The sequence below is a fragment of the Mustela erminea genome, chromosome 5 (assembly GCF_009829155.1).
Source record: "Mustela erminea isolate mMusErm1 chromosome 5, mMusErm1.Pri, whole genome shotgun sequence".
Classification (NCBI taxonomy): domain Eukaryota; kingdom Metazoa; phylum Chordata; class Mammalia; order Carnivora; family Mustelidae; genus Mustela; species Mustela erminea.
Window position 1 is genome coordinate 50756168 of NC_045618.1, and position 12322 is coordinate 50768489.

At 36.9% G+C, this 12322-nt stretch overlaps 1 protein-coding gene across 11 annotated transcripts in view; it reads left to right on the forward strand.

Annotated features, from left to right (window-relative positions):
- HNRNPC (heterogeneous nuclear ribonucleoprotein C) overlaps positions 1-12322 on the forward strand; it is a 59712-nt gene that overhangs the window by 15903 nt on the left and 31487 nt on the right. For all 11 annotated transcript variants that reach the window (XM_032343058.1, XM_032343057.1, XM_032343066.1 and 8 more), the window contains one exon: positions 11185-11462. In XM_032343058.1, coding sequence (XP_032198949.1) covers positions 11222-11462 — 241 coding nt within the window. In that variant the 5' untranslated portion in view covers positions 11185-11221. The remainder of the gene's footprint in view (positions 1-11184; positions 11463-12322) is intronic.

A 12322-nucleotide genomic window follows, 5' to 3' on the forward strand; every position in this document is an offset into this window, starting at 1 on the left:
TACTGTAAGTATATTTTCTTTATGATTTTAACAATTTCCATTTTTGTTGTAAGAATGCAGTATATAATCTACAAAATATGTATTAAGTGTTACTGGTAAAGTTTCTGGGGAGTCAGGTTACATGTGGGTTTATTTTTGGCAGCACAGTGGGGAGGTTAGTGCCCATAGCTCCTTATGTTCAGGGGTCAGCTGTATACTATGTATGCTGCTTAAGATCTTGAACATCTCTCAGTGTCAGTACATTGTCATTTTAAAATAATTGTTGCTGCTTGTATTCATTTGGATTGATGAACTGAAGTTGATTTAGCCAGTCGCATATAAAAGTCCAATTATCTGTGGAAGTATGGTACCAATTCATAGAAATATTATGTAAAAATTACTATTTTAAAATGTTTATCCTTGTTTGGTAAGTGAAGCATGATAATTGGTTTAATTTGTATTTCTGTTAACAGTGATGTTGAATTTTTTAAAAAAAACTCTGGATCTTTAGTAGTATTTGTGAATAACCTGTATGCATCCTTGGCCCATTTTTTTTGTTGGTATTTACCAGTAATAGTAAATGATATAGTAATAGCTGCAGCAGCAATACTTGATATGTGCCAGGTACCATGTCAGTGTTTTCTGTACTTCATTTATGCCTGTGAGACAAGTACTGTCAATGAGACTCATTTTACAGTTGGAGAGTCTGTTTTTTGAAGGGATTGGCTTCCCAAAGGGTAGTGTACACTGTTCAGAGGGGTTGAGCTTAAAATTGAAACAAGTCTGCTTGACCCCAAAGTCTCAGCTCTTAAATCATTAGGTTGTATTACTATTTTCATGCATGTTTGTATACATTAAGAACTTGAATTGTGAATATGTGTATTGCAGACATCAAGTGTTTTTTGTTTTTGTCTTCCTTTTTTTTTTCTCTTTTTAGTTTTTTGTTTTTGTACTTTAGTGTGGTGATGTGTTGAAAAAAAATTTTTTTTTTTAAGATTTTTTATTTTACTTCTTTGGCAGCGATCACAAGTAGGCAGAGAGGCAGGTGGGGGTGGAGGGGGAGCAGGCTCCTCACTGAGCAGAGAACCCAATGTGGGGCTCAATCCTAGGACCCTGGGATCATGACCTGAGCTGAAGGCAGAGGCTTTAACCCACTGAGCCACCCAGGCGCCCTGAATTGTTATGTTCTATTTAGGAAGTTCGCATTAGTCACTATTTTAAGCAAAGTTTGGTCATGGTGGGTATGGCTTGAATTTGTGGGGGTAGGTATTTTCCTTTGAGGTTTAAAATTATTTTTTTGAAAGAAGCTTTACCTAAATTTTGTTCTGCAGGTTTTTGAGTTACTAACTCAGGTCCTGCTCAGGGCTAAACCAGAATAGAGCTTTTCAGTAGGAGGAAATACGCAGAAGGACTTACCAGTTGGGACTGACTTTGTTGGTTGTCATTGTTTGAAACTAGTACATAACATGAAAAAATTTTTGAAGGAAAATTGCGTTAAACTTTTTAAAATGATGAGGTCAAGGCTCAGTATGGTGAACAAATCAGTGAAGAATACATAATTGTAAGGTTGTTAATAAAATACTTAAAATAAAATTTGAAACTTCAGGCTGGAACTAGGTAGAGGATGAAATGGCATTTGAAATGTAAAGCTCTGTACTAAATGTAAAGAAAACTAACAAAGTTGTCCCAATATGGGAAGTTAGCATTATTTTAATAAATGTTTAAGAATTAGGGGGTGTACTTAGTGAATTCTGCATGTGTTGACAATGCAAAAAGCATGTGTTGACAATGCAAAAGTTACCAGAAACAGTAGCATCTGAATAGCATCCAGAGTGTGTTCCATTCTTGAAAGAGCAATCAAATTTGGACTGGTACTATGTTCAAAGGGACATTGACAGATTAAATTGTATTTGTTACAAGGCACCAGTTTTATTTTCATGGAAGGTGGTGAGGATAGGGAGTAGTTTGAATAAGATAATTTTAGGTTACAGAAAAAAACTAATTTTAATGGTATTTGGCATAGAAGGAGAGAACTAAAGAAATTCATTAAAAGGCAGTTAAGTTTTAGAATTGAACAACATGATTTCCTTCATTTTGGTGGCAGTTCTCAAGAGACTAAATTATTATTTTTTTTAAAGATTTTATTTATTTGACAGACATACACAGTGATAGAAGGAACACAAATAGTGGGAGACGAAGAAGCAGACTTCCTGTGGAGCAGGGAGCCTGATGATAGGCTCTATACCACGACCCTAGGATCATGACCTGCGCCAAAGGCATATGCTTTCAGTGACTGAGCCATCCAGGCGCCCCAAGAGGCTAGATTATTAGTGAGCAAGGATGTTGTAAGGGGATTTTAACATCCTTGGAAGAACTGCAGGGTGGTTGAACTATATGATTTGGTTTTTCCCTCTTTAAGATTCTGGGAATTTTTTTTTTTTTTAAGATTTTATTTGTTTATTTAAAGACCTTCACTTAAAAATTTTTGTCGGGGTGCCTGGGTGGCTCAGTGGGTTAAAGCCTCTGCCTTGGCTCGGGTCTGGGATTGAGCCCTGCATCAGGCTCTCTGCTCATTGGGGGAGCCTGCTTCCTCCTCTCTCTCTCTGCCTGCCTCTCTGCCTACTTGTGATCCCTCTCTCTGTGTCAGATAAATAAAACCTTAAAAAAATTTTTTTTGTCATTATATTACCCATTTATACTTGGGTAGGAACAGTCTTCTATAAAAATGCTTATTAAGGGATCCTTGAAGGAAATACATATGTAAAACTATTTTTCTTGAGCACTATTTAATATTTTGGTGTTTTGGTTCATTTCTATCTTAAACCTATACACATATATATATTTTAAAAAAAAAAAACATATACACATATATTTTTGGTGAATTTTTAGCAGTATGGAGTCACTACCATATATAGTTTTAGAGTGTATTGTAAACATTCTTCACTTAGTTTTCTACAATATGTTTTAAGTGGCTATGTAGTGTTTTTTATTAAAAGGGATTTACAGAGCTTACAGATGCTCAAGAGTTTTCTGTTTCAATTCCAAACATAGGATAACCTGAAATTTAACATTACCAATTGCTTAATGCAAGTACGTAGGCCCAGCCGTTGTTTGGCACTTTTTAAGAATTTTCAAAGGAACCTAGAGAAATACGTACTGGTTTACTGGTTTACGTCTTGTTTGTTTACTTAGTTATAGCAGTGGGAGTGCCGTATTTTTTCACCCCATTGGACGATCATTCTTAAATTAGCAAATCTGATAGAAAATACTACTTTCTGGGAATTTGCTAAAATAAAATGTGAGACCTGGTATATATCTTTTTTCTGTTTGTTGTTATAGGAGCTTTAAAAAACTTTGGAACAGGTAATACTACATACGTAAAATAAACCATCCATGTTCCAGCCTTCTTGTTCTGGTAGCTGCTGTGTAGATTGCTATGTTTGCTCTCCATATGGTGGTGGTTTGTTTTGTTTTGCCCTTGAATAGTTTTAGGCATGATATTTCACTTAAGAACTTGAAGATGCCTGCATCTCCTCTAAGAATAAAGATAATCTATTTTAACGAAATTACCAAGCCAGTGAAAATTAGTAACACTGATTCAATATTCCCGTGTATACAGTCCATAATAAAATACCCTGTCACCAAAAATGTTTGCAGTCAGTTCAGTCAAGGTTCAGTGGTTCACCCATTGCTTTCTTAATTTAGAAAAGGTTTCTACTTTGTATGTATTTCCCTATGTGCAGGTTCAGATATTTACCAAGGATATTGCACAGGTGATGTGTTTTTCTTATTTTTGTCACACCAGGAGGCATGTAATGTCAGATCACTTGGTTTAAGTGGTGGCATTTATTTTCCATTTCAAAAGCACATTTTTTATAATCTGTATTTTGGGTAATATTTTGAGATCATATAAATCTTGTTTTCTACCCCTTTTGGGCAGAAAAGCTTGATACTTTTTTCTAGTGATTTTAGCATACATCGACAGTTACCTGAATTACTATTTTTCTCTTATTTTTTAATTACTTTTTTATTTTTAAAGATTTTATTATTTGACAGGTGCAGCAAGAGTGGGAACACAAGCAGGGGAATGGGAGAGGGAGAAGCAGGCTTCCCACTGAGCAGGGAGTCAAATGTGGGGCTCCATCCAAGGACCCTGGGATCACAACCTGAGCTGAAGACAGACACTGAACGACTGAGCCACCCAGGGGCCCCTGTCTAAATTATCCCTTAAATTAAAATTTTTCGTGTTTATGATCTATTTGTTCTGCATTTCCTGACCGTTTTTTCCTGTTCATATTTGTTGGGGCTGTTGCATGTTTTCTGTTGTTCAGGTTTGGCAACTGTATATGTAAGTTTTTACTTAAGTTTTGATCCATCTATAATTTATTTTGGTTACTGAATTATATTTTTTGAGAGTTTCTTTGGTTTTTAATAGTTACGGGCTACCATTTATTGAATTACTTATTTTTCTCTGTAATTTGTAGTATCTTGAATATTCTCTTAGTTTTAATTCTTAGGCATAACAGTTGGAATAGCTTATCAAAAAAAATGACCAGCTTTGTGGGAACCTTGTTCAGTTGGCTAAGTGTCTGACTCTTGATCTCACCTCAGGTCTTGATCCTGGGATCATTAATTCAAGGCCTGTGTTGGGCTCCATGCTGGGTGTGGAACCTAAGTAGAAGAACAAATAAGTAAAAATAAAAAGGGCCCACTTAGGTTTTTGTGTCCTGAAAAGGTCCTTAAAAGTACCAACATATGCTATTTAATCAATGTTAGTATTCTTGACCTTGAGATCATACCTGTTTTGAAGAAAAAAAGTTCTGGGGGTGGAGCAGATTAAAGTACACTGTTGTTTTTGCAGACACATGGAAAGTTCATTGTTAGCCAGAGGGAAATAATTGGTGGAATGCACTAAAGATAAACATAGGTAGAGAACAAATGAGGGCCAGATAGAGTAAAGTGAATGTAAATGGGCAAAATAGGAACTTAAGTTTGTTAAAGACAAATAACTTAGTTCAGGTGATGATGCTTTAAGTAGAAGGGGAATTTTATAGTATCCAAAAAGTGCTGAGAAACGTTGACAGATTGTGAGAGGCAGTATGAAATAGAAAAACTTGGACTCTAGATTTAGTTATCTTTTTTAAAAAATTGCCAACTCGTTGCTGCCATCTAGTGATATTTTGCTTTTCTGTATTCACAGAAAGTTGGGAAGTAACAGTCATTTGATAGTTGCATTTGATTCAGATTGAACGTATAGGCTAGTTAAGGGGTAGAAATAAAAATTCTGAGGTAGATTTCTGTGTTTTCTTGTCTGAGGCAGGTTATTTCCTTTGTTTTCTATTAGTATGATTTTGACATTTCATAAGCCATACAGATGTTGTGTTTGAATTTTTTCTTTCTGGGTTAATAGATAATGTGATATGAGTAAGTATAACTGTGAGTAGCCTAGGTGAATAGGCTGAGCAGGTAGAGCATTGGCTGAAATTTCAGTAGAAACATCTTGGGTGTATTACCTATTTTCTCTGATGGGTTTTTTGTTTGTAGTAAATGTGCCTAAATATAATGAACACAGTCTGAATAGTGGCACTGTGTTGTCAAATACTTAATCTTTTCAGTCAGTTTCCACTAAAGGTGGAGTTACACTGCCCTGCAGATAAAGGCAAGGAAGCTAAATGCTTAATTCTAGTTATAAATTGATTTTGGCCCCATCAAAACGTAGTTTTGGACTATTTGAGATCTGTACCACTCGTAATTATCATAGTGCAATTTGCCTCTCCCACCTTACTGCACCTTTTCCCAGCAGAATTTACATGAGATTTAATGCTGACTTAAGAGAAACGGAGTACTTGTTACAAACAGCTTCCAACCTTTTAGCTAGATTGAAAATCCAAGATAGGTTTGTCTCAAGAGGGCAAAGAATCAGGATAGCATGATCTTCAGAATGAACAGTTAAAAATAAAATTTTGAGAGGTTTGCTTGCATTCTGAGCAGATGAAGATTTTGTTTTATTTATTTGTTGGTTTTAGGATATAAATAGAATGTCAGAAATGGAAATAGAAACATTTCTTTAAAAAAAAAAATAACCTGTCAGAATGAACAAGCAGAGTGAGAAGTAGGTTCCCTGCTGAGCAAGGAGCCCACTGTGGGATTTAATTCCAGATGAAGGCACTTAACCACCTCAACCACGCAGGCACCCTGAAAATCTCTTGGTTTTATTGCTTTAACATAAAGTCTGTGATTAGATGCATAGATCCTTTGGTCTAATACGGCAATAAAGTTAACTGAGTATTCTTAGTTTTGATTCGTTAACCAGATAAGACATGCCTTAGCGATCCTTTGGTGGTAAAAATCACGGGATAAGGGGCGCATGGGTGGCTTAGTTAGGCGTCCAGCTGTTGTTCAGTTCAAATCTTGATGTCAGGGTTATGAGTTCATGCCCCATGTTTTTTTAAAAAGGTGGGATGGAAATATGTATATATAAATATAAAATACATAACCTGTGTCCGTACGTACCCAGGGACTACAGTTTTGAGTGCTACCACCCAAAGAACCTTAAGGAAAATGTTGATATCATTCCATTTTATTTTATTTTGTTCAAATTCTGCTTTTCTGGAAACCAGATCATCGGTAGTTAATTAAATCGGAAGCACAGTTTCCATGGAACATAACATTTCAGAAATCTACCCCTTTTTTTTTTAAGATTTATAGTGGGTTTTTTGTTTTATTTTTGAGAGAGAGAGAATGAGTTGGAGAGGGCCAGTGGGAGAGGGAGAGACAATTTCTAGTAGACTGAACACCCAGTGTGGAGCCAGACATGGGGCTGGATTCCACAATCCTGAGAACATGACCTGAGCTGAAATCAGAGTCGGAAGCCTAACTGACTGAGCCACCCATGTGCCCCAGAAATTTACACTCTTGATATTATTCTTTGAAACCAATTTTAGGAAAGAAATTTTTTTTATTCTGTGTACTTTTCTTTACTTGGATGTTTAAAAAGAATGAATTTGACATTTTTTTCCCCCTTAGGGCATCTGACTGGCTCAGTTGGTAGAAAAGGCAACTCGATCTCTGGGCTGAGTTGAGGTCCCACATTGGGTATAGAGATTACGTATACTACATAACTAAACTACGTAAACCTTTAGAAAAGGGTTTTTCTATTAACACCTGAAACTATAACACTATATATTAACTGGAATTAACAAAAACTTTAAAAAACATTTTCTCTGAGAAAACTTTAAAAAGGATGTGACTGGACTAATTTCATCTGTGAGGAAATTTGGAGTATTTAAAATGTGCCAGAAATTTCCGGTTGTGGAATTTATAAACTGATTGATAAGGATTAACCAAATTTTAAACTGCAAACATTTTTTTAAGAATTTGTCTGTTTTAGAGACAGCTTGCTTATGCATGCACAGGGAGAGAAGGAAGAGAGAGAATCCCAAGCACACTCCCCCTAAGCGCCGAGTTAGGGGAGTCGATCCCACAAGATCCACAAGGTCATGACCAGAGCTGAAACTAAGAGTCAAGACACTCAACCAACTGAGCCACCCAGGCACCTACTGACTTAAAACATTTGATCACAATTCCCACATTATTGAAAGTGATTTGCAGGTATTTATTTTTTTATATAGTAATCTTTACTCATAACCTGGAGCTCAGACTCACAGCCCTGAGATTCAAGAGTCATACGTTCTTACTGAGGCAGCTGGGTGCCCCTAAAGTGATTTGTGGATCAAGACTGCAGTTGCGGGAAGCCTGGGTGGCTCAGTTGGTTAAGCGGCTGCCTTCAGCTCAGGTCATGATCCCGGGATCCTGGGATCAAGTCCCACATTGGGCTCCTTGCTCGGCGGGGAGCCTGCTTCTCCCTCTGCCTCTGCCTGCCTCTCTGTCTGCCTGTGCTCACTCGCTCTCTCTCTCCCTCTGTCTCTGGCAAATAAATAAGTAAAATCTTTAAACAAACAAACAAAAAAAGTGCAGTTGCTGGTAATAAGAATACCAAATTGTTAAAAATTAAAAATGAGTTTAGAATGTAATGTGCTGCAGAGCTATGTAAGGTAAAAAGCAAAAAATAAAAGTGTGTGGAGTATGAAATTGTGGAAAATCCAGACTGGAAACTTCAGGTCAAATACCCTGTATTCTTCAAGCAGTAAATTTGAATTTAAGGGGGTGCCTAGGTGGCTCAGTTGGTCGCACCCACTCGCGCTCTCACACAAAATTTTTTAAAGTGGTGACTACAACGAATAGTAGTAACTTCGGGGGGGTTGGAAAGGTTTAAAGAATGGAATGCTGCACATGGGGCTCTGAGTTAGTTTTGAGATTGTGGAGACTAAGCCACTCTGGCATCTTGAGACATTTTTGTTACAGTACCTTGTACTTATGCATTCTTGCAGCAGGGAAATACCCTTCCGGTTTCAACTGCTTTTCTTAAAATTGGCTCCCTTGGCTTTCCACTAAATGGGTATTTGGGGATTCTTCCATTTCTAGTTCTTTCTGGTTCTCCTGCAGTGGTAGATAACCATGCATATGTGGGCTATTGGCTTCCCTTTACCAGCTTGCTTTATGGCATTTTGATTGGGGTACCTGGGCACCCAAGTTTATCTAGTTTCTTTTATATGGGGATTCAGAAAGGTTGAAAACTATGATGATGTTGTTTTGTTCTAGGAAATCCAGGGGTTCCCCTCTGCCTTAGTTTCTTTGCATTTTTGGATACTGACATTTTATATCCACCCCCACCCCCAAACAGATTTCAGAGGTAGGGTGAAATGTGACCTGAGTTCATTTGGTTGGTTGTAAAATTTTGGGAAATACGTTCTCTCTTCAATAGTTTTTTTAAACAATGGTATCATTAGAGTGTAAACTGTGAGGAATCCTGCTCTTCATGTTTTTCCTCTGAAGTAGCCTTGGTACCTAGTACTTACCAGATACTCAGTAAATGTCCAGTGGAAAAAATGTATTAATTTGTAGTAATTTATTCTTTAGAAGATGTGTTCCTTGGAACAGGATTAATGGACCTTTGTGGGTTCACTTGTCTTTACTGTTGCTCATACCTTGATTAAATCCTTAGTATGTGCATTAAATCCTTTAGCCAAGCTTTTGAGGTTGAGGTCATTATTACTTTTCTGTTAACAACTCAGGATTCTTGTAGCAAATTTAGTAACCACATACAATTGGAGAAAATAGATAAAATTATATACTTAAATTTGGAGATGGCAATCATCGTTAGCACCTTTTTACTTGTGTATCTGGATGTTTCTTTATCAGCCTTTTCAAATGTGGAGTTCCATGGGTTTTAATCCTTAATATCCTCAGGCATTCTTTTTATGTAATCAAGTGTCTAGTTCTAGATTGGTTCTAGCTATGTGTACCACCTTTGTAAAAAGTGAGAAAATAACCATTTAAATCGACTTCTGTGGTTCCAAGGAGTATATTTGAAGGGGACATTATTGTCAGTTTGTTCTACAGTCTTGTTCAGTAGTATGCTGATGGCATGTAGAAAGAACCATTCTTTCCCCAGCAAGTAATTGTTAATTAAATCTAGGAAGATTTTTCTTTTTAGTTACTGTTATTTACTATAATGTGTAGAACATGTTTATTTTTTGTGAAAATAATTGTAGAAAACTGGCTTGAGTTCTCCCTTCTTACATTAATAGCAAACCTTAATAACCAGCAGTAATATTTGAAACCACTAAGTCCTTTCGTAGGTTTCTGTTTTTGGTGTTCTGAGGAGGCTTTCTGGGACTCAGAATTGAAAGAGTGTTGGTGACTCTGTGCCATTGTTTGTTAAATTCTTACTGCTTAGTCTAAGAAAAATTAACTGTTGCTTATAAAGCTGTAATTCAGAAACCAAAATCAAGTAAAGACTTTCTTATTCTAGAAAGGCTAGGAGGGAAAAGCGGTTGTTACAGCTTTAAAAATCAGTACTACTTGTGAAATGAGTAGTATTTTAAGGATCAGAATATTAGTGATCTATATAAATTATCTTATGCTACCTGTTTTGTTACACACATATATGCATATATAGAAGATATTTTTACGTAATCCATGAACTAGTTTGTCATTCTTCTGGGGATTGGAAAAATAACATACTAGATACTCATCTGATGTGAGTTTCAAAGGAATGAATGGAAAATAAATTAATCTTAAGAATGGTACTCTGAATCTAATGTGGGACCATCTTAAACTGTTTTAAGTTTGGTAGTTGGAGTGGGAAGGGGCAGCAGATACAAACCCTAAAAGAATGTCAAAATGTTTCTACTTGAAAAAACCTAAGGTGATAGAACATGAATCTCCTTGTAATTATAATGTGACTGAACCTTCATATGCCTTTTTTTTTTTTAAGATAATTTTTGTTTTGAAACAGTCTGAGGAAAGTGGTACTCTTCTTAGTTCTCCTGGCCCTCTCTTGATTCATGCAGTGTTCTACGTGCTAGTTTTATCATCATCACCATCTAGTATTACAAATATCCCAGCTGTATTTTCAAGATCATCACATAAAAAGCAGATCGAGTCATTGCATTCTATAAAATGATGTATTGTTACTTAAGATATCTCTGGCGTATTATGAATCATTTAATGTACCTGGAAATAAAGATTTCCAGAGTGAATGATTTGGGTCTATATATTGCCTTAGTATAATAAAGTTAATTATATTTGAAGGGGAAAGGGTCTGTTGCCCACATTTATCTAGCTAAAGAATGGTTTGTGGGCAGAGTTTTGTATATTTTTGGAATAGGTGAGACTCATTTTAATAATAGCAGTGTGTAAGAAGATGGAGTTCTTGATAGATGGCAGGAAATGGTTAGGAAATTTATGAGAAGTTGATAGTAGAAGAGTTTAAGGTATTCTAATTTACTTGAGGGCTTAAGAACAGAGAGGGCTCACTTGAAATGAATAATGCCCTTAATTGTGTTGCTAGTTGTCTTTGAAGAGCACGCCCCCGCCCCCAACCCTTGGTCCCTTGAAATGATAATCTGGCACTGCTGGAATAGACTAGGGAAGGTGGAACTGAATTTGTATAAGGGTGCTTATATTCAGGAGCTCTCCTCTCTAAAATAGTAATACACTTTGCTCTGTGAGAGCCGATTAAGTTGACTGATACTCTAGTCACAGTGTTCAAAATTAAGAGTAGAAAGTTTTATTTATCAAGGAGTTTTTTGTTTCTAATCTCTTTTTTTAACCTGAATACTTTTTTTTTTTTCCATCCAGTTTTTCAGCTTTGTGAAGAACCTTAACATCAAAGAAAATGGCCAGCAATGTCACCAACAAGACAGATCCTCGCTCCATGAACTCCCGTGTATTCATTGGGAATCTCAATACTCTTGTGGTCAAGAAATCTGATGTGGAGGCGATCTTTTCAAAATACGGCAAAATTGTGGGTTGCTCTGTTCATAAGGGCTTTGCCTTTGTTCAGTACGTTAATGAGAGAAATGCCCGGGCTGCTGTGGCAGGAGAGGATGGCAGAATGATTGCTGGCCAGGTTTTAGGTAAGATCTGGGTTGGATTTCTTCGTTGACTGTTTAATTCAGATAAGAGTTTTTCTGTTCATGCTTCTGTTTTTCTCCCTTTCCATTAAGCTAAGTTGAAAAAAATGTTTATAGTTCTAATTGGTTAAATAAAGATCTTACTCCTTTCTGTATAGCAGAGACTGGATAACCAGTTGGTGGTCTCGAGTTAGGTCAGGAGAATAGGAATGACATTACATAAGGTACGGTGGCTGCCCTAAATAGCTGTCCTCCTGCTCACAGTAGAAGGGGCAAAGGCAATATGGCTTAGTCACTCATGGGCTGTGGAGTCAGATTGCTTGGCACAACTGTGTTTTGGGCAGTCTGCATAACTTGGCTGAGCCTTCTCATCTGTTAAAATGGAGGTATAGTATGTCACTCTATTACCTGTTCTCCACGCCCACCTCCAGAAATTTTATTTATTTGGCAGAGAGATGTAGGGAGAGTGGGAGAGGGAGAAGCAGGTTTTGTGTGGAACAGGAAGCCCAATGCTGGCTCCTCCATCCCAGGACCCTAGGATCATGACCAGAGCTGAAGGCAGACACTTAAACCACTGAGCAACCCAGGCACCTTCAGTCTGTTATCTGCTCTTACCTAAGATAATAGTATTTTGGTGTTACCAAGAATTTGGATTAATTAGGATGTTTCATGAGAAGCTTCTAGTGTAAGTCTAGCGTGTCACGCTCAATAAAAGATGCTTAGCGTTACCTATGTTTTAGCATTAGCAGTACCAGCTGGTTTTCTTTTTTGGTCTTAGTTAGACCAGTAAGGGGTCTCCTGATCTACCATGTTCAGATATTTGAGAATGAGGTCTGAGCTTAGAGTACATAAGATGTTCCTGA